The 24,328-nt window shown below is 31.0% G+C and overlaps 1 protein-coding gene across 1 annotated transcript; it reads left to right on the top strand.

Annotated features, from left to right (window-relative positions):
• The first annotated feature begins 15,175 nt into the window (after nucleotides 1-15,175).
• Nucleotides 15,176-21,400, top strand: LOC115876221 (dual specificity protein phosphatase 23-like). The gene is made up of 4 exons (XM_030891921.1): nucleotides 15,176-15,263; nucleotides 17,377-17,497; nucleotides 20,868-21,031; nucleotides 21,104-21,400. The coding sequence occupies exons 2-4, from the start codon at nucleotides 17,386-17,388 to the stop codon at nucleotides 21,293-21,295; spliced, it is 468 nt and encodes a 155-aa protein (XP_030747781.1). The 5' UTR covers nucleotides 15,176-15,263; nucleotides 17,377-17,385; the 3' UTR covers nucleotides 21,296-21,400.
• The last annotated feature ends 2,928 nt before the right edge of the window (nucleotides 21,401-24,328 follow it).

Raw genomic sequence — 24,328 nt, forward strand, 5'->3', positions numbered from 1 at the left:
TGTGGTGAACAACCCTGTATTTTTGGAAGTAGCTAAAAATAATTTTATTCGACTTAATTCTCGATCTCCTTCTTATCTTTTATAGTTTTTGAGATGAGAATGCCCACTCTCGTATATTCAGGTCACCCAGTATATAGCTCGACCTATTTTTCCGTAAAAAGTATTCCTCAATGACAATTGACGAAAATTGAAGTCCTTTTCGAACTGTAGCCACTAAAAAAGAAAAATGCTTAAATTCCTTGAAGAATATAGCTCCAATTTAAACTAAACGACGCTTAAATAATTCAGTTCAGCACTTTATATGCTCAATTTTGCTCTACTTTCGCAACAACAAATCCGAAAGTTACAAAAAAGTTTTAAAGTTTTTTCAGGAATTCTAGGAAATACATGCAGCTACAACTTTTCTAACTTAAGTAGAAGTGGGGATAAAAAAAACCTGGACCATGTATTGTACCCTAGAGACCTCTGCACTACAAGATTCGTAAACTTACTATGTTTTTTACATCTATGTATAGTAGTTTAGATTATATTTTTGAGGTTACTATCGGTCTGTTCCACTGCAACTTTTCCAAATTTATTGTGGTTCTCTTCTTGAGCTGGAAATTCTAGTTCTTTGGGAGGAACTAGTTCCTTAGTTCTAGTTCCACCAGAAGAATAGTTCCTTGAACTAGGTCTTTAGTTCACATAGTTCCTTACTAACATTGATATTTCCATGGCTTGCTAATGGGTTTTGTTGTCAGTCGGAACTATTCACAGTATGATCTGTATAATTTTTATAATGTACGAAATATAACGAGTTTGTTGCGTATGTTAAAAACATATAGGTAAGTTTTGTTGCAAATAAAAAAAAATAAATAGAAACTCAAATTAGAGTTTAACAAACTATATCACAAATCAATTGGAGCAAATAATACGAAAATTTTACGAAAAAATGCATTTTTCCTCGTTTCAAGCTTTTTGTTTTTGTCTAGAAATTCAGAATATCTACTTCGTTTTATAAGATATTTCTTAATTTTAAAAACCTAAAGTGAAACATTCCCATAAAATATTCAAAGAGCAAACTAAATCAAAAACAGTTGTAATAGAATAATATCAAGCTCTGTAAAATTTTATCTTTTTGGTTTGTTATTCTAAGATGGGACGATTTCAGTTTACGAAGTTATCAGTCGACATAGGCAAATGAATTTTAAAAGGCCTAAGCAAATAATCTAATGATATTCAAGACACATAAACTCTCTAAAAGTACGCATATATCCTGAAACTAACTAAGCAAATAATACAATCTTCTAAATAATTTAAAGTCACATAAACGAGGGTAAAGTAGAACAAACATTCATCCCTTATTATCAAAACTCTATTTGACCGAGTGGTACCAGTTGTGTGTGTACCCTAGGAATATCTCAAAATAAACAATGCAGAAAAAGCACGTAGGCATGCTTAAGGAAATAAGTAAAATTAAATCATCCCCTCGCTAGAGGTTTTAAATTGAAAATTAAAAGTGTTTTAAAATCAGAATCCAAATGTTCACGAGATGAATGTCTTAAAATGATAGAAATAGGATTATCTTTTTTTCCGTTCCTAGAGTTAAATAGAAATAGACAAATAAATGAAGAAATAAAGATTTCATTTCTAGGCGGTTTTTTTAAGGTAATCCTATGATTCGGTATCATTTGTATTAGTTAAGGTAGATTATGAATGTTATTCAGCAAATTGGTAAAAGAGTAAGATTTACACGGAAGGGTTTGGAAATTACAATTAAATAATAAATAGGACATGCTGATGCCCTCTCGGGATAAGGACCAGAAACAGGGATGAAAGAAGTCTAGGGATCTTTCGGGGAAGGAACCCTTCGACCAATTAAAAAGGTGCAAAATATGCATTTGGATGGGTATTCGAAGGTTCCTCAAACAGGGGCGTGCCGAAGATGTAGTAACGCCTTTCCGAAATAGTACCAGCATCAGTATTTTCATCTTCAAAATTAGTTCGGTACTGACTTTTAAATTAGACGGTCGAATTTACTCCGTGGAGATCTTATATTATCCAGTGGTCTTTTTAATTGTTTTAGTAAGTTCTCTATCTAAAGATTTTCTCAAATAAATTCTCAAGTTAGGAAATTCTAAACTATTCATGCTTAAAGTATTTTAATTATTGTTTTGGATTTTCTCTTTATTTTCTTTATTAATGATTTAAGACTTTCTGTTTGTTCTAAAGGCTTTAGTAAAATTGCCATTGCATAAGTGCTAATTTTGCAATTGTTCTTTTTATTAAATTCTAATTTAAATTTAATTGTTCAGTGAATATTTTTTTAACATATTAATTTTCTGCCAACGATAATTCTAAGAGAGATTTGAAAGTGTATGCGAATTGTTGTAGATAATTTAAATTGGACTAATAAGAAGAATATTTTATATTTTTTTTAACTTTATCACCTCTGACTTTTAATTTCAATACTCTAATTGTCATTAATTATTTTTGATTCAATTTCTTTCTTTCTCATTAATTATAAATGTTTTGTTGTTAAATCTTTTTCTTTATTTTTTTATTTATTTATTTCTTTATATTAAATATAGTTAGGTGTTGTGAAAAATCGGCATTTTATTTCTTTATTTCACCTATTCACTAAAATATTAAGTTATTTAAAAGAACACTGTGATAACCGGTCGAGTGGTTCAATCCAAAGTATGAGTCCAAGACCGAAGAGGTAGATCTACAAGGGGATCAATGAAATCTTCGACAGGTTCTTGTTGTTGATGAAATACTGACGGATGTTGACTGAAAAGTCGGTGTTCTCATTATCCAAGTTCTGCCTACCGCTCAATAAATTATTTTAATTATAATTATATAAAGGCCACACTACCATGTTAACGGACAAATCTGGAAAGTTTTGTCACACAGTATCCACAACAATTTGCTGTGGTAATTATGCCGGCTGTAGCAATAGACAAGGTCGAATCCATCGTCGTCGCCTTGTATTATATCTCAGATCTGCCAACTGAATAAATTTTCGTGAACTAGTTTTTAATTAGTTCCTCTCAGTCCTTTCGGTCCGGGACAGGTAACATACATACACTACACTCCCGAATAGCATCGGGCTACGATAGCGAGGGCCGATCCGTACGTAAACTAGTCTTTTATTTAGTTCCTCTAGGTCCGGATCCGATAACATACTGATGGCACTCCCCACTCGTTCCTCGCATCGGGCTGATCCATGGCCGTCGCATATTATTATATATCGGTCACAGTCTCGATCCCGGAGTAGGTCCTGAGGAACTAGTTCTTTGAGAAACCGGGAACTAGTTCCCTTCGTTCCGGGGTTGGAATAGTTCATTGGAACTAGTTCGTTCGCGAACTACACACCTCTGTCCTCTTCTGATACTTAGGTTCCATTATCCAGTCCTATCCTTTTCAAAATGTCCGCCAATCTGGAGACTGAACCCTCCATATAGAGCTTTGTCAATAAGCTACCATTATCAAAGAGTACAAAGATTCACAACCACTACAGCTTTGACTGTCGTTCCGTCTTTGCTTAGACCCAAGTAGCATCTATCTGACTTCGAACTAAATCTGACCTGAAGCGACGTCAGACTTTGTGCAAATTTAGGTCGGGTGTAGGGCATTCAATCCCGAAAGAAATTTTCAATCCCGGGATTTCGGGATTATAATTTTTCCATCCCGGGATCCCGGGATTCACGAAAAAATTAATTACGTTGGAATATATATATTATATTTTCTATATAATATATATTATATTTTCTTTCTTTACAAAATTTTATTGAACAAAAAAAACATTAACATAAATTAAACGTCATCCCCATTACAAAACAACATAACATATAAGTTTATTTAACAAACAAAAAAACATAAAAGGAACTAAAATATACATTTTTTATTTAATTTACATAACCAATCGAATACAGCATAACACAGGATTACTAAGAGATACTAAAATAACAACTTATGCAGTAACAAAGATGAGGATCTAAACTTGGTTTTTTTGGTTTTTGAAAAAAAATCTTAAAAAAAAACAAGCCGATCAAGAGTATTATCACTCAAACTAGATCTTCATCATCTTCAAACTTGATCAAACATTCAGGGTTGTTTATAAGCGCATATTGTACTATCATGAAAGACTTGTGTACGATTTAAATTAAGGAAAAAATGTAATGATGAATCCCGAAAATCCCGGGATTAAAGAAAAGACAATCCCGGGATTTCGGGATTGAAAAAATGTCCGGGATCCCGGGATCCCGGGATTGAATGCCCTAGTCGGGTGCGGGTGATACGACCGGTGACGTCGCTTTCCTATTAAAAGCGACGTCGTTGGATCCGAGTCGGTAAATCCAACGATCTGTCGACGTACAAAATAACAACGTACCATTTTTATTAATTTCCCAACGTCGTTCCCACGTTGGCTTGCACGACGTTGTACATATACTTGAACTAGCCCGACGTCTACCCGTTGTCCGAATAGGATACGTCTCACTGATAATCCCTAAAGTAACGTCCAATTATATTTTGTTGTATTTTATGTTCATATTTATAACCTAATTTACGTATCTCTATTTACGTCCGTAAATACAACCCATTAAGTAGCATTTGCGTAACTTAATTTTTTATTATGCCTAAAAACACTAAAAGGCATTTAGACATTCATCTACATTTTACAGAAAGAGGTCGAGGCTTTTGCAAAATAATAATAGTAGTAGTGATGTCTTGTCTCCACCCATAAATGCTTTTTATCAGGAAGAGATGCTGCATTACACTGGTGCATCTTAATTTCATTTTTAGCTTAGGAAACCAGCAGACCCCATCCTCCTCCCACATGTGAGGTTAGGCTTAAAAAAGTGGCTGTCCATTTTTTTTAAGGAGAAAACAAAAACTAAAATATAGTTGCACAAATCACTGATACGCAAAGTGAGGTTACGTGGCGTACTTTGGAATTATATACGTCATAATACGATTGCCGGTCGTCCGGTTTGATGACTTCGGTCGTGTGAGACGACTAATGCTGGAGACCCGGTCGGAATTGGTATATTGGTAGTTCATATTAAGTCGGACACAGAAATCCGCCATTCTTAACAAGTATCCGATTGTCAGCCATTTTAAAATCGTTTTTTGTTTTTAAAATTTATATTCACATTTCGATTTCTAGTAGAATAATATTGATAAGGTTGAGTTTGGGGGGAACCACAGTACAGTTTTATGATTAAACCAGCTAGAAAATTAAAAAAATATTTTGCAAGTTACTTTTTTATAGATATTTTTATTTCATAAATCTACCTAATTTTGAAGGCGCTCGTTGTTTTCCCGAATATTTTAATCAGATATATCAAACAAGTGACTTCCGTTGAAAAAAATTGATGTCTGGATTAATGATTCAGAATTACTATAATATGAAATTAGATAGGCACTTATAGTTATATTCGAGGAGTGATTATGAATCCATTTGTAATTAGGTAGTTTGGTTAGGTTTTTATGTATTCTTGGTAGCGAATATGAAACCAAACGTAACGTAAGTGCCCAGCGACGAATTTTAAGTGACTAAAATCCAACTTAATATGACGTTGGTAATTGGTAGAATTACATTCACTATTAGGTCAGATACCGACGTCGAGGCGACCCGAATCTGTATTCCCCATTTAGGTGCAAATAAGGGTCGTCAGGCGGTCGAACCGACGTTGGTACCCGACGTCGGGTTTATTGAACGCGACGTATACCCAACGTTAGATAACGTCCAAATGCTACTTGGGGAACGTCTGCCGTGAATTCTGGCAAATGTTCTACTATGAATTTTTTTTGCTTATCTCTCTCTTGGTGAATTTTTCGACCATTTTAGAGATTTGTTGTTTTGTGGCCATTCTTCTAACTGCTTTTGCAGAGCCACAGAAGGGTTCCGGGTCTATGAATAATACTGATGAGCTTTGATGTGTTGACATCACAGTTGGAAAGTCATTGGATTAATCTATGTAGTAATATGATCTAGAGCAGAACCTTATTCTTCGCAATCAACTGGATCAAGTATTCTAATTGTACAAAATTCCATAATATAGTAAACTTTAGTGTATTTAGTTATACTTACTTTAAAATTCCATCAAAATATATAGGCTACAGAATAAATTTTGGTAATTTGCATTTTTCGTGAACTATGTTTTACTAATTTATCATGACTTGTTTATTTACTTTAAATCTAAATTATTTTATATAGTTTTTTGATGTAATAACAAAATTAAATTTAACAGGCTACGAAAAAAAAATAGTTTCGGTAGAAATGTTTATATAAACACCTGTCCCAAATTGTTACTTGATTTAAAATTTACAGGGTGTTAAATTAACAAAAAAAAACGTGTAGTACTGTAAATATTTACCAATTTTATTATTTCTTTTTTAAATGCTGTTTTAAAACGTTGGTATTTACATTGTATCCCTTTTGATGTTGTTTTTGTTGATCTGATCTATCAGTTTGTTTTTACTTTTGTATATGCTTTGTTTTCTAGCTTTTATTATAATTACTTATTTTGTGATCTCTGAATTTGTTTATTTGTAACTAGCGTGTACCCGCGACTTCGCGTCGAATTAATCATTTGTAATGGTGATGATAAAGCAAAGCAAGAATTTCCATTAACATACATAAACTTTTCTCACATTTATGTCAGCACGAGAAAAAAAAATATGGCGATATTATTATATAACTTGGTAATATTTGAGGGGTAGTTTCAACTCGTTGGAATTTGACTTTCGAAAAATCCGTTTGCCAAAAATAAGCTTTTAACGTCAAGCAGTTTAAAGCAGAATCGTGGTTAATCAATTACCCAACTTTTTGGAACACTCCGTATGATTTTTTAAAAAATTTCAAAATATGTAAAAAAACAAAATAAATTGTGCGTGTCCCAGCGTTTTCCCGAAATACTAACTGTTTTTTAAATAACAAATATTGTAATATTTGAGGGGCGTTTTCACCCTCTTGGAATTTGAGATTCGAAAACCCCTCCTTATCGAACCTCTAAACCTTACAGTCAATCCGTTTGCCAAATCAGCTTTAAACGTAAAGCAGTTTAGGCAGAATCGTGATTACTCAACGGTTATATTTTATATAACACCCTGTATAAATTTTTAAAAAATCTTTGAATATCTAAAACAACAAAATAAAATATACGTGTTTAAGAGTTTTTCCGAAAAACTCACCGGTTTTTAAATAAAAAATATTCTAATATTTTAGGGGTCGTTTCACCCCCTTAAAATTCGAGTTTCGAAAGATCCTTTCTTATCGAACCTCTACACCCTAAAGTCAATCCGTTTTCCAAAAATCAGCTTTTTACGTCAAGCGCTTTAAGCAGGATCGTGATAAATCAATGACCAGATTTTCGGAAACACCCTGTATACATTTTTAAAAAATCTTAAAATATATGTAAAAAAAAAAATAAAATATACGTGTTTAAGCGTTTTTTTCGGAAACTTGACACTTTTTTAAATAAAAAATATTGTAATATTTGAGGGGTGGTTTCACCCCCTCGGAACTGGAATTTCGAAAAATCCTTTCATATCGAACCTATACACCTTAGAATCAACCTGTATGCCAAAATTGAGCTTCTTACGTTGAGTGGTTTGAGCAGGATCGTACTTAATCAGTATATCAGTAACTTAAGGATTTTATACATATATCAGTATAGATAAAAATGCAATACGGCATTTTATTGAGTATCAAAAAACTTTGCCTCCATTTAACCGATCCTGCATCTCTTGAAGCTATAGTAACTCAGCTGATAGTGGTAGTATTATGTTGCTTATTTCTGTGTATGTATCACTGAACAATTACCTAAGTATTAATTAATTCTTCGTTACCGGAAGTAATAAACATTTTTTATATTTCGTATTGTCTTAATATTTTTCTTTGAGAACATTTTTCTCTTCATGTATAAAAGGAAAACCGCCCATAGAGTTACCGATAGCTGCCATCTTGCATCGTATATGAAAAATGTTAAAAGACGCTTGATTTTCACGGTTTTCCCACAAGAAAAACCTTTTTTTCCTCGCAATTTTCCGATGAAATAACCCGTCACCGGGAATTGAGGAAGTAATAAAAGATTTTCCGTCATGCCTAAAACTTTCTAATAAAAATTGAGTATGTAAATATGGGCAAACATTTTTTACGTTCCGTATCAGATGACAAAGAGATAAAAAATGTGAAAATACCCAAAATTTCTTGGCTTATGCCGTTGACAGAGAAATTTGATTTTTCTTCAGATTTTACCTTGTGTCTATCTATATAAAAAGAATAAAGAAAAAAACTATTTAAAATATTTAAATTCGGCTATTCGAGAACACTTTAGTTTTTTAAAACAGATACATCTACAAAAACCGTTGACGTTCTGTTAAAATGACATTATATCCAGTTAAACTTCAAAATTAACAATTACTACCTGATAACAATTACTTAATAAGGTAAAACCAAAAAGCCCCAAACTTTCTGTATGATTATTTTTAAATTTTACGTATGTTTTGTTTATTTGTGTTATGTTCTTTAAAATCAAAGAAGCGATTGCCATACATTACTAACATCTACAGATGCATGAGCAATACATTTATTTTTATTAGATTGTATTAAAAAAGCATTTTCTTTTATTTTTCTTTTAGAGGCTATATCGCTTCTTTCATTATAATTTTGGCGTTATTAAAATTTATTCTGTGCCCTGTGTCCCATGAAAGCTGACAAATCTGAGATTTGTGAAAATCTCCCTTTCTTAAATAACCTTTATGTTCTTTAATAACAACAAAAAAAAAGTTCTGTTTTAAACAAAAAAAAAACAAGACCGAGACTACTGTTAGAAGACTAAGACCTACTAGTGCGAGGACATAGGCATAGCTAAGAGCAGGACCAAGACTCAGCATGCAAGACTCTTGCGGTCTTCCGGTCTTGCACATTGTTTCACGATTTTGATTATAGTAATTAAAAAAATATATCGCAATTTTTTTAGTTACTCCTCCCTCTATAATTTATTAAATAAAAAGTAAATTTTATTTAGAAAGTATTGTTTGCATTAAATCACTTGAAATACCGTATGATCAAAAAAAGCGGCGTCCAGTTGGCTGGGAAATGACGATCGATAACATTTCCCATATAAATTTACATATTAAATGACAGCGAAAAAAACGTTAAGCATTTTTTTCTTTGTTAGGCAAATTTGTATAACTGTAAACATAACTTCTGACAAGTAGTTTTCGTTCGGGTTTAACGCACAAGTGTTTACAATAAATAACTATTTTATTTTGTAGATTTTCTTGCAGTGCAGTGGCGAAATACCATAGATTTAGGAAGAACAGATATCACATTATGCATTTTAACCCGATCAAACATTCGGAGGTTGACTACGTACTGTAAAAACCAACTGAAATAGAGAAGGCGACATTGCCACATATCAAATTTGCGCCTATCTACTTAATTTGATTTGCAGAAAAGGTGACTTTAAAACCTTTACCGGATATCAATAAATCTCAATTTCTTAATTAAATGAATAGTTTATTTTTAAAGAAGCATGCGTAATAATATGTTATTAACCAGAGGATATATGCGTTACTATTAAAGGACATGTTTACTGTTTAATGTGCTGAAACGTCTAGAACTATTGGCAACGTCGCTCCTAGTCTTCCAGAATGAAATGAGCCGTCCGTCCCACCACCCCTCGCGACGGCCCTTGGTCCGTTATAGCGTACTACGTTTAGCTTACGGTGTGTTTGAAGTCGGAATCAAGTCCGAAGTGAACTTTTCAGTGTTTTTCAGTAGTTTTTGTTTTTGTTTAATGTACTTTTGAATCTGCGAATTTTCAATATGGTACGACAGTGTCAAATGTGTGGACAAATAAGCGCAAATTACCCGAATTTGTCTTTTCACAGGTAGGTATTGTTTCCGCCGCGCCGTAATCGTACATAGGCGTCCCACAAGGGAGCCTCTCATCAATTAAAATAATTTCTAATTATTTTGTTGAATTTTGATCTATTAAAACAAGAATGTAGTAGCCGGTAATTGAATTATAGTTCGTCTCAATTACTACCTAACTGTTGTAGATCATAACAAATTTGAATATAAACGTTACATTTGAAATTTTATTATAAGCCAGAAAGTGACATTTTTTTTCTTAAAATTGCGTCTTATTTTGGTCATTATATACGATATTCTAAAGGAATTTTGCTCAACAAATAAACAAATGTGTTTTACCCGACCTTTCTTACATTTTATTGCTTTATTATATCTGCCCCTTCGGCCTTGTTTAGACAATTTTTACCACCGTACAAATACATCTTCCTAGAGTTATTTGTACGGTGTGTTTAACTTTTTTTAGAATGGGACGAACTGTAAATAATTCTTAGGCTACTAGTTTTATACATACCTATATAGAGAGTGACCCAGGCCTCCAAAAAAGCTTTTTACCTATTACGTTTTTGGTTTTTGATTTTTATTTCTTTTTTTTACATAAGATGGGGGCCATTGTAACGCACATTTTCAAAATATTTTTGTCAACATACAGGGTGATTCAAACCGCAATACATATGCTTAATACAGTTCATGAAGATTAGGACATTTAACTAAAATTTGATTATCTGATGAAGCTACCTTTAAAAGTAAAGGATTTGTAAATAAACGTAATAGGTACTTATTATTATGCGACAGAAATCCCATACTGTAGCACACAGATTTGATACTTTTAATGATAAATGCCTTCTATTGCGAGACTAAAAGGCAATTGCCTCGTATCAGAGCCATCATAATATAAGAAGAAGACCGAAAGTCAAATCTTGTCTTATTTTTCAAAAAAAAACACAATTTTCTCATTAAATATTGATTTTAGGTATAGGAAGTTATTAATAATACAAGATTAAACAACTATTACACAGTACTTCACAGGAAGCTATCGATTGCGAACTAACTAAATCGTTACTAATTAGTACTAATTTTGAAAAGTTCTTTTTAAGATAAAAAAAGGTAAAACTAAAACCTAAACGATCATTTGAGATTAAACGGGAAGTTCTAAATAATGTTGCCTATTCTAAACAAGAAAAATGTATTTATAAGTTAAGTTTTATAACATTCCTAATTAAATTTGGGCGAAAAGAATATTTCTGTTTGCTGTAAGTAATTTTCACAGGGAAAATGCGTAAATAAAATTGACTTTTTAAGTCAATAAAAGTCAAAAGGGCAAGTTATTCCAAAAAAGGACAAGTGGCAACCCTAGGTATTTCTGGAATGGAAATTTAATGGCAAATCTACAACTTTGGTTTGAAAATATGTTCCGGCCACCTATGTTTACAAAAATGTCTAAAATGTGCCTAAATGCCTCCATATTCTGAAAAAAAATTGAAAGAAAAGTCACCAACCACAAACCTAATATAGAACTGTTTCGGAAGCCTGAGTCACCCTGTAAATATTCAAAAGTAACTGAAAGTTTAAATCGAAAATCGACGTTGGAGCGATTTTCGAAAACTACTAACGGTTCAACATAAGTATATGTGGGATATTAATTGTATTATTATATTAGACCTTATAACAAAACTCATCTGACGAAAAAGTGTTAATGTAGTATATTAATATGGAGTAAAAATTTTACTAATTACTTTACTTTAACTTTACTAATTAAATTCGTTCCAAAAAACGATACGCCACTGGCCATTAGAACAATCCAAATGGGCCTAGTTGCCGGGGTCGGAAATTTTAGACTTCTCTGTCTCTTCTGTCCTTGTTTGACACATTGGAATGTTTGATACACTACCAACGAGTACTTATGAATGAGATGTTCGGTCTATCTTTATAATGTCTTTGCGAAATACCCATATAGGATTTTTTGGAATAATTAATTAATTATATATTATTAATTTATTAATTTGGATTAATTAAGTATTGACTATTTCCATTCTAAATATATTAAGAACGGTTCCTTGTAACGATTTTTACCAAGAGACATTTTTTACGTAAAAAATCACGGAAATGTACATTTTTTTCACTCAATATATAGCGTTTCTTTCCTTTTAGTGTTTTTCTAAACAATTTTACATATAATTTCTATTTTTAAGTTTCTTCTTTTTCCTTTTTAAATTTTTAATTTGTTAAGCAAACCCTGTATTTATTTTTTATATTTTCTTTTTTTTATATTATTGCTATTTACATGTTAATGCATTAAACAAGGCTGGAACTTGATCAGTTATGCTGTATTTCCAGTCTTTTTGTAATTTTGTATATTTTTCTTTTCTTTATATTTTTGTTTATTGTGTTTTATAATTCTTTTGGTTGTATCTAATCTATGTACACAAATTACAATAAATTTTCTTATTATTATTATTATTAATAGTTTTATACGGGTAAGGAGGAACAGTTATTACTCTTCAATACAGTTTAAACACATGTAGGTAGCGCCCCCTACAAATAGGAGTCATATCGACATCAAAATAAAATTTCTCATGTCAAAAAACTCCCAGACACCAATTTTCATCCAAATATTGACGTTACCTCGGAAATTATTTGGAAAAAATCGAAATAAAAATGAAATTTCTACACCCTGTATCTCCGAAACTAAGCATTTTAGGGCATACATTTATATAGTCTGTCCAACGAGAAGATCCTTGACAGTGATAGATGTGTCTGTCATTTCAATTTCAAAGTAGTTTATTTTATTTTACAAAGAAATATGTTGGTACAACTGGAACGCATAGCAGGATATATTTAAAATTTGATTGACAAGATGACAAGTGATTACTTCAAAATATTGTGAAAAAAACTGTATAAAACTGAAAAAATGTAATCGAGTTATTTTATTTAATAAAAACGGTATGTGTTAATACAAAACAAACAAGAACAAGACACTACATACCAAAAAATATAAAAAAGAACTATTATTTACTTTCAAGCTTTATGAAACTACCCGCATTTATGATTATATTTATCAATATAACTTATGTACAAATACAAATTTGTAATATTCCACAGGAATAAATAAAACAACATAGGTAAATAAAACAAACTATTTTATTAATAATAACACCTACCAAATTTTATACCTTAAAAGGTTGATTAATTAACTTTAATCTTAATTTTTTTAAACCAGTACCTTTTGACATTATTTTTCTGCAGTACTAAAATCCATTATTTACCTATCGTGTGATGTCGATATTTTACAACTACTCAGTTTTTAGTATGTGTTTAGTTTGATCCTTCTACCATATACGAGATGCACTTATCTACGACGAAATGGTATACAAATTTTATCGATGGCAACTTCATTTGGTGTATAAGACTTTCTGCCTGGGCAGCGAGTATTAACCATAAACTGTGCTCTGGGTCTACAGTTAATTTTCACTCGATTTTTCCTCCACTTGACTTCAAAAGACACAAAACACACGTAATAATACGAATCAAAATGCATCATCTTCCAAAACGCAGGGTATTTAACAAAAGTTGACACAAAATTATAACCTATAATTTGCCAAATTATAGGTTATAATTTTTTTAAGACTTTGACAAGCGTCAAAAATGACAAAAATCTAAAGGCGAGTTCATACGCATCGGCGTCCGTTTGTCGTTCATCGTTCCGTCAAACCAATAAAATTGAAATACGATCTGTCATTTTTTAAATAAACCAATAAAACTGGTTAAAAACAACAAGACACGACGTATGACGGATTTATATTTAAACCCATCCATAGATAACTTAAAAATTATTAGAAACTTTTTTTAGTAAAATTGGTATGGGACGTCATCTGCTTTTCTTCTGTCATCGTCTGTCGAAACACAACAGAGTATAACAACTTTTTTACTTATTTTTATTTGCAGAATATGCTGCCCAAGTTTCCGGAATACAGTTCAGACCACCCTGTATTATTTTTTTACCAATTATGGATATTAAATATGGATAAGGCTCATTAAGAACATGCCGTTAAATTGAATATATGAATTTAATTATTCTAAATAAATAAATAAATAAATAAATGCCTTTATTGTCAAAAAATTTTTCAATTTGTAGACAAAGGCAAACTAACAAACAAAGTAAAAAAACAAGGTACACAAACAAACAAACAAAAGATAATACAAAACATTATACAAATAATATTGTCAGTCTTATTGTTAAAATAGACATTTCTAAATGTTTATAATGTCAAAGAACAAAAAATAAAAATAATATTCAAAAATATTTAGCTAGTTTATAGTAAAATATCAATGACCTCTAAATAAATTCATTTCGATGTCATTAGTAATTATAGCAATAGCAAACATTAGACCAGTGAATAAGAGTTCAATGCTTTGCGAAATGAAAAAAATGATGTTATGGATTTGATTTCAAATGGCAGGTGATTGTGCATTTTTTTCGAGTTGTATAATATTGAACTTTTAACTAACTCTGAGCGTGGGGTAGGTAGATAAAGATCTTGCTCCGCGTTCCTGAGTGGATAAGTGTGAGATGGCCTTTCTTGAGAAGCTGATACATGTTTACGTATTAGGCAAACGGATTCAAATATAAATAAGGAAGGAAGAGTCAATATTTTTAATTCTCTAAAAAAGCCCCGGCAATGAGTTCTGCTGTTTAGTCCCAGTGAATATCGAACAGCTCTCTTCTGGAGCTTGAAAATGCGGTCAAATTGAGCCGCACAACACGTACCCCAGAATGGAAGGGCATACCTGAGGTGCGACTCAAAAAGTGCATAATAAACAGTTCTAGCCACTGACAAGTTAAGCTCCTTAGAAACAGACCTTAATGCAAAACAGGCAGAGCTCAATTTTTTCGACAAAGCTTCGATATGTATGTCCCATTTCAGAGAATTGTCCACAACAAGCCCTAAGAATTTTACAGACTTGACGACGTCAATGGTGGTGTTGTTAAGTACAAAAGGCTGCAACGAGTTCTTATACGACAAAGCTTTAGTTTTAGAAATGTTGAGACTCAGGAGGTTCGAATCGCACCAAGATTTAATGGTGATAAAGTCATTTGATATTATTCTATGAAGTGCCGTGATGTCCTTGTTGCTCCAAGTGAAGCTAGTGTCGTCCGCAAAAAGACATATTTTGCCACTGATGTTTATGTTAGCATAACACCAATCAAAATTATCAATATTTCTAGGAATTAAATACGCCTAGAGAAACGTAACCAGTTACGCAAGTCAAATTCTTGGCAATCTATTTCCTAACCTTACAATCATACGTTTTTCGTTTTCCTTTTCATTATATTTCTGGTTTTTTCAAGTAGATTTACGTTGATATTTCAGTGCGAACTAAAAGTTAACAAAAAGTAAGTAGTTTTCATATATTTTTTAGTTATTTTTTATTATTTAGATTAAATAGCGTATATTTAGTATTTGTAAACCTTTCGGATGCTTTAATAAATAGCAGAAATCTGTGAAGACCGTTTAGATTGAAGGTTGCGCAATGTTGGCTAAGTTTGTGCTGGTTCTAGTAAATACATTTCTAACATTTTTAGAAAATTTTGATGTAGGTATGTCTATTACATAGTGTTTCACGCGTTCATTAGGAGATTTTTTGGTATCTAAATTTGACACAAAATTGAATGGTTCAAGAAGTTTGTTTGTTTTAAATATTTTACACATTCTGGCATCTCTGGTTTAACCGAATATAACTCACCAATTTGCTTATTTTAAATAGGAATATCTGCTATACCGGATGCATTTCAAAAGTGGTTCATCTCTATAACTTTTTATTTTTTTTAGATAAAAAAAAAACGAGATTTGGTATGTTAGTATATGACATAAATTAGGATTGATTGATGTATTCAACTGTTTTCGGTCACTTCCTTTCACCGGAAATGACTGTAACTTTTTATTTTTTAATGGCACCCTCGGTATTTTTTTACTTTATTCGATAGAAAATAACACTTTGGATAGAATGACATATTATATGTCAACTTTTGATTTTTTTGCATATTATGGTTTATCTGAAATTGTAACATGCGGTTCATAACGACAATTTGACTCGAAATACCAAGTGTGTGGTACCAAATTTTTCATAAAAAAATTTGACGTTCTCTTAAAATGACATTATATCTAGTTAATCTTCAAAATTAACAATTACTACCTGATAACAATTACTTAATAAGGTAAAACCAAAAAGCTTCAAACTTTCTGTATGATTATTTTTAATTTGTTTTTAATTTTTATTTATGTTATGTTTATTTATGTTATGTTCTTTAAAATTAAAGAAGGGCGATTGCTATACATTACTAACATCTACAGATGCATGAACAATATATTATTTATTTTTATTAAATTGTATTAAAAAATTCTCTTTTATTTTTCATTTAGAGGCTATCCTTCTTTCATTATAATTTAAAAAAAAAGTTATAATTAAAGAAGTATAAAATTAGAAGTATATAAATTATAATGAAAGAATAATATATTTCCCGAAACGTTAAGCATTTTTTTGTCCATTTGGCAAATTTGTTTGTTAGTAAACCACTGTTAACGCAGCATTTTGTAGATTTTTTTTAGACACTCTGTATAAGGTAGTATTATTTTTATTATTGCAACACAATAACTGATCAATAAATAAACTTCATTAAATATTTAGTATTAAAAACATTGATACCCTTGGAGAAATGAAGCTTTAAAATTTTTACTGCAGTTTCACAAAATTGAAAATATTTCAAAAACGGTAAGGTTTAAGTATAATAAACCTTAATCAAATTTACCTTTATTTTAATCGTAGAAACTAAAAATGTAATAATATACTGGGTGTTCCATTTAAAAAAATACAACTTTGATATTTTTTATTTATTTGGGACACTCTGTATATTGTAAAAATATCTTTAAATTGTAGCTCTAATAGTCCTTCAACGAACCCCAAACTTACAATTTGTAAAAATCTCATCGTTTAGCTACAATACTCCGCGTCGTATGTGGTGAACAACCCCTGTATACGGGAGCTATTATTATTATTATTTAATAATATTTATATCAACTCTAACGCTTATTTAGGATTTCAACTATATACCCTCAACAATTCATAGTCTTAATATGAAACAATGGCGATGTTTAAAGACGTTTCTCAGGTTTACATTAACTCCACAATATAAATACATATTAACCCAATTATTTTAATATGGCACGGGCTAAAAGTATGCCCTTTATTTATTCCATTATCTTTATTACGATACAGGAGTGCCGAAATATTTCCCCGATGAACAGTTAAAAGTACGCAGAGGATTTTAACTGAACGCTGAATAGAGTTAAACATTTAATTTTTTTATATTGTTGGTTTTGCGTGAGTTTTGTTTTGTAATTTAGATACTGAAATTCGTTTTCAGAAAAGATTTGACGTGTTTGCTACAAAAAATACTATTTTTTTATAAAATATTAACTGTAACTAATCCTTACCACTTTTATTTTCAGTTAGGAAAAATGTCAAATGGGTATAGTGCTCCATGGAATTTTTCATGGGTGTTGCCCAACGAATTAGCAGCCACGTCATGTCCTCAGACATTAGATGATCTAGAATTTTTAAAATCAGAAGGTAACCATAATGATTCATTCATATCTAGGATATTTTATAATTTATAAAAAAGTCAGAACACTTGCATTTTTCACACTCAATAAAAATATCTAATTGTATTTAGTAAAATTATATAAGAGTTTCTTGCCTTGAACTGCTAATATAGAAATTAATTCCACGCTGTGTTCGTCATAATGTGGATCAACCTGCTCTCACTACCGGTTTCGGGGCCCTACCCCATCATCAGGTGAGCTTGGGTCGTTTCCACAAAACGACGAGCACAGCGCAGAATATATAAATACGACTTCTCGTAAAGTAGCGGTAAGATATTAAGTCCCGCATCGCGAGATAGCAGCCTGCGTGCAATGGTAGTACTTCCGTACCACCGAGGCACAACTATCGATAGTAAATAAAGGCTTTTTTCGGCTAGCCCAAAATTAATAATGGAAAATACATTTCTTGCAGTTTTTAGGTATATAATAAAATTATACAGAGTTGTTCACCACATACGACGCGGAGTATTGTAGCTAAACTATTAGATTTTTGCAAATTGTAAGTTTCGGGTTCGTTGCAGGACTATTAGAACTACAATTTAAAAATATTTTTACAAGATACAGAGTGTCCCAAATAAATAAAAAATATCAAAGTTGTATTTTTTTTAATGGGTTACCCTGTATATTATTACATTTTTAGTTTCTACGATTAAAATAAAGGTAAATTTGATTAAGATTTATTATACTTAAACCTTACCGTTTTTGAAATATTTTCAATTTTGTGAAATTGCAGTAAAAATTTTAAGGCTTCATTTCTCCAAAGGTATCAAAGTTTTTAATACTAAATATTTACTGAAGTTTATTTACTGATCAGTTATTGTGTTGCAATTATAAAAATAATACTACCTTATACAGAGTGTCTAAAAATTTATTTTAAATAATTATTAGCTTCAAACGGCAATAACTTGTTTTATTTAAATGGAACACCCTGTATATTTTACGAGAATCAGATGCACAATTTAATTGTCTATCAAATTATATTATACCATTTTTTACCTATCTCTTTAAGTTTCTGTGGAAAATACATTTTCTTGTAATTTAGAACTTATTTATCAATATACCCATGGACTATTGACATTTTAGATTATTTTTAAAGATGTACCACATTTTTAAAGAGTACAGATACTAATATTGTCGATATAATTTGTTTATTTTATTAAAAAATAAAAAAAAACTGTTTAAATATTTGTTAAAGAGGACCAATTAATATGATTTCAGTATTCAAACTACATTAACTGACTGTTTGCGTTGATTAATAATAATTGCTCCAAATACTAAAAAACTGAATTTTGTATGGGCATTAGACAGTGTGATAAAAAGTAACACCTTAAAAATGATATTTCATTTTTTAATAAATGCTTATTTATAACTACAGAGACTTTAATTTGATAACTTATTATTATATTGATTTCTGACTCAAATCCACATTTATTTATAATAATTTAATAACGAACACAATTAAGTATGTAATTAATTAGTATATGGGCGCAAATAATGGTGTTATATTTAATTAATGGTATACTCTTTTATAAAGATTTAAATAGTTTTCTTTTTGCATACAAATGGGCTAGTAATATTATCGTTTTGCTAAAAACGATAATATTACTAGTCTGTACATTTTGTACATTTGTTGCTTTAAAAACAATCTAAAATGTCAATATTCCATTGATATATTGATAAATGAGGTCTAAATTATAAGAAAATGCATTTTATACGAAAACTTGAAGGGATAGGTAAAAAATGGTATAATAAATTTGATAGACAATTTAATTGTGCATCTGATTCTCCTAAAATATACAGGGCATTCTATTTAAATTAAAGAAGTTGTTGCCGTTTGAAGTTAATAATTATTTAAAGTAAATTTTTAGACACTCTCTATAAAGTAGTATTATTTTTATTATTGCAACACAATAACTGATCAATAAATAAACTTCATTAAATATTTAGTATTAAAAACATTGATACCCTTGGAGAAATAAAGCTTTAAAATTTTTACTGCAATTTCACAAAATTGAAAATATTTCAAAAACGTAATGTTTAAGTATAATAAACCTTAATCAAATTTACCTTTATTTTAATCGTATAAACTAAAAATGTAATAATATACAGGGTGTTCCATTTAAAAAATACAACTTTGATGTTTTTTATTTATTTGGGACACTCTGTATCTTGTAAAAATATTTTTAAATTGTAGCTCTAATAGTCCTTCAACAAACCCCAAACTTACAATTTGTAAAAATCTCATCGTTTAGCTACAATACTCCGTGTTGTATGTGGTGAACAACCCTCTATATTCTGCGCTGTGCTCGTCGTTTTGTGGAAATACCCAAGCTCACCTGATGATGGGGTAGGGCCCCGAAACCGGTAGTGAGAGCAGGTTGATCCACATTATGATGAACACAGCGTGGAATTAATTTCTATATTAGCAGTTCAAGGCAAGAAACTCTTATATAATTTTATTATATACCTAAAAACTGCAAGAAATTTATTTTCCATTATTGTATTTAGTTAGAGCCATTCAGGGTGGTCCGAACTGTATTTCGAAAAGTTCAGCAGCATAATCTGTCGATAAAAATAAGTAAACATGTTCGTATAAATGTATGTCCTAAATTGATTAGTTTCGGAGATACAGGGTGTAGAAGTTTCATTTCTATCCCGTGGTAAAAATTCCTACGAGTAATGGTACTCGTGATGTTTGAAATCGACAATACCTGTCATCATTGACATAAATTAAACATGCTGACCAATTAGTTATTAGACTGAATTGATAAATTTGAAATTTTTTTGTGTCAAAAGTTCAACAGAAACTGTTTTATCATCATTTTTTCTCAGAAAATGTATGATTAATTAAAAAAAAAAATCCCAAATTTATTATTTTAGTCAAGGTATTGACTATTTCCATTCTAAATATCTTGTGAACGGTTGCTGGTAGCGATTTTTGCCAAGAAACATTTTTTACGTAAAAAGTCACGAAAATGTATATTTCTTCACTCAGCAGCTTTATACAGGTACGCACGAAAAGTTATTACTCTCCAAAACAGTTAAAACACATATAGGTAGCGCCCCCTACAACTAGGAGTCATATTAACATCAAAATCAAATTTCGCATGTCAAAAAACTCCCACATACCAATTTTCATCCAAATATTGATGTTACTTTAGAAAATATTTCGAAAAATTCGATATAAAAATGAAACTTCTACACTCTGTATCTCCGAAATTAAGCACTTTAGGACATACATTTATACGAACTTTTTTTGCTTATTTTTATCTGCAGAATATGTCGCTGAAGTTTCCGGAATACAGTTCGGACCACCCTGTATATTAATTAAATTTTAGGTATACGGCACTTAGTAACCTTATCACCGGAATACATTCCTCCAATTAGACATTTTAATGGTATTAAATGGTCGTACATTCCTATAGAAGAATTCGAACCGCCTACCTTAGAAGATATGACGAATTTTATCAAAATATGTCAAGAAGCTAAAGAAAATAACGAAGTAAGTTTTTAATTTTTACAAGCTTTTACTACTGTTAAAAAATTGTGTTGTAGTAATTTCTGTTTCTTTTAGGCTGTGGCAGTTCATTGTAGAGCCGGCAGAGGCAGAACAGGCGTCATGGTAGCTTGTTACTTCGTTAGGTTCATGGATATGGCACCGGATCGCGCCATAACGAATATAAGAATGATGCGTCCGGGGTCTGTTGAAACTCATAAGCAGGAAAGAGCAGTACGGGATTACAGAGATCTACTAAGATCCAAATAAAGTGTAGTTGAAAATTTAAGAAGATATTAAGGAGACACAAGCAATAAAAGAAGAGGAACATAAATAAATTAATATTGAAAAATATTTTTTATAATCTGAAATAAACTACTGAAAACAATTATCACATATTTTCTAAAAAATAGTAGTTTTTTTTTCTAAAAAATAGAAGTAGTTCAGTCAGTAAAAGCGAAAACAATACATAATTATGAAGTCGATCGGCCGCCATAAGGATATATTGGTTACAAATATGCAACTAAATAGTCGACCGATTAAAAATTGCCTGTCAGCGCATAGCCTAACGCTACGATATAATCATATGTTGAACCGATCGGCTCCATAAGAATGTATTGTTTTCACTTTTGCAACTAAATAGTCGGCCGACTAAAAATTACATGTCCGTGCGTACCCTAATAATTATCCTACTAAAGTACAATCTACAAGTTGAGCGTTTATATACTCGCCCGGTAGGTACCGAGTGGGCGTGGCAAAATCTAGCCAACCGAGTCAGAGCCCACTTTATCTTTCTCCACTTGAAAAGTCGAATTTTCAGAAATCATTAACCGTAGGTATAGGTTAAATGATTTCTAATTTTCTGAAAATTCGACTTTTCAAGTGGAGAAAGATACGTCTAAATATTTTTCAATACCGTTTGATAGAGAGTTATTCCGTGGTCTAAAAGGAATTTTTAAGAATGTCAATTATAAACTTGTGTATAGTGCTAATAATAAATTACAACAATTACTAGGTAATCCAAAGGATAAAACACCTCCACTGGAAAGGTCGGGTATTTATGAAATTTCTTGTAAAGATTGTAATCAGAAATATGTTGGGCAAACTAGAAGATCAATATTAACTAGATTTAAAGAACATTTAGCTCAGATAAGATATGGTAGACCGGATAAATCTTGCGTTGCCGAACATATTGTTGATAATGAACATTGTATAGATCTTAATAATTTAAAATTAATTAAACAAGTCTCAAATTACAGGCAATTAGATGCATATGAAAGCATCAGAATTAATAAATGTAAAGATAGTATGAACAGAGTCAACGGTCCAATTCCTTCAAGTTCTTTGTTCCTACTACTCTAGTGGCGGAAATTAACTGTTACGCTCAGTGGGCTCTGACTCGGTTGGCTAGATTTTGCCACGCCCACTAGGCGAGTATATAAACGCTCAACTTGTAGATTGTATTTTAGTTTATAATCATCTGCTGATGATGCTAACATGGTTAGCGAAACGCGCGTCCAGTGTAAAAGTAAAAGTGTTTTGGTGTATTGTGGTGATTTAGTGTAATTTTATTTTACTTATTACGAGTTACAATAAACAAAGAAGTGTAAATCACAAACCTCACAATTGTGAAAATATTTTTTACTTGGTCTTAGAATATGTACGTACGAATTTGCCTAGAAACATTACATATTAAAATGACATAAGTAAAATAAAAAAATAACATAAATAAAATAATAAAAAAATCAAAAAGTGTAAATCATATACCTCAGAATTATGATATTACAATTATAGAAATGATGAATGAAATTATCATCCTATGTAATTATCGTCTGAATGGCCAAATTATAAAGAATGTTAGAAATCTTGCATTGATTAAATAAAAAGAGCTCAAAATCAAACCAATTTATACAACAAACATAATGAGATCATTACAGAAAATAGTGTTGAAAACAGCTTTTCACAAGACTTAATTTTTCTTTGTTCTAAATGTCATCATCAATAAACGTTTTTGGTAGTTCTTAAACGCGTTTCTTTCTGCGAGTTTGTCCTTAACTCGGCCACAAGAAATCGATTCATTTCTAAATCCAGTTTAGACACCCCAAGCTAAACTCTAGAAAAATTATGTTTTTAATGGAAGAAATGTTCTTTATTGCACTTGCACCAAATGCGTGTTCAGAAAACCTATATTTTCAAGAATGTCTGAAGGACGAAAAACCTCTAGCAGCAATTACTGTTCTGAAATTTAACTTGTTTTTCTTTATTCTTTTCATTTTTAACGAAAGGTTTTCATTTTTAACCTAAGGCTAGGTCGCGACATTAGGAAATACAAAGAAATTACATTAAGGGTGTAGCTGAGTTGAATGGCTATATTTCCCCATTAGTTAATAAATTTATTATACAGGGTGTCCCAGAAATAAGTGCAAATATTTTAACTGGTAGTATAGGTCAACCCCAGAAACACGCATATGAGGTTTTTTTTGCGAAAAAAAAATGTTGAAAATTTAAAATTTTTCTTGACATTTTCCGGAAAATTTGAAAGAACTTTTTAGTGCCACTTGTTTATTCACCTGAAATTTCCCTACGGTGTATCTAAACTTTGCAGTGTTGCAACCTCCTATGTTATCCACATTCTACATAGTTCGGCGGAACATAGTTCTACATTTATAAATTCATAGACAAATTTCTACTCAAAAAATTAGGAATGTTAAATTTAATCTTTTATCAGTGCTCATTATTAATAATTATAGAAAAAAAAACACATTAATTATTTTTATTACTTACCCTTTCAATGAAAACTTAACAAAAACCACCGAAAATTAACTAAAACATTACGTTTATGACGTTTACGAAAATCTTTGTTATGCTGCAAAATAACTTTATTTTGGAATAAATTTAATAAAATAATTCATATTATTCACAATCATACATGTTTCACTCAACAATTATTGACAACGTATTTTGTTTTTTCGCTATTTTTTCGATGTATTTCGACAATTCCATCGACAGCCTAACCGGTCGTTCTTTTCTCTGGCCTAACCGTCAGCCAAGAACCGCCGCGTGTGTGACTGGTCCTTTGAGTCGCCGGTCGCCGCGCCGTCGTGGCGGGCTTGCGTCAGACGACGATGTAAGCAACGTTGCCGTAGTTACAACAATTTCAAATTCAAGACATTCGAAGCAATCAAATTCGTATTAAATTTTAAAAATAAAACAGAGAAACATGAAAGGAAATAAACAAAACAAAAATGAATTGATTATTCGTCGGGCTGTTTTTGATGTATTGAATTCTGAATTACGATAAAC

The sequence above is a fragment of the Sitophilus oryzae genome, unplaced genomic scaffold (genome assembly GCF_002938485.1).
Source record: "Sitophilus oryzae breed Bouriz unplaced genomic scaffold, Soryzae_2.0 scaffold_1420_pilon_pilon, whole genome shotgun sequence".
Lineage (NCBI taxonomy): Eukaryota > Metazoa > Arthropoda > Insecta > Coleoptera > Curculionidae > Sitophilus > Sitophilus oryzae.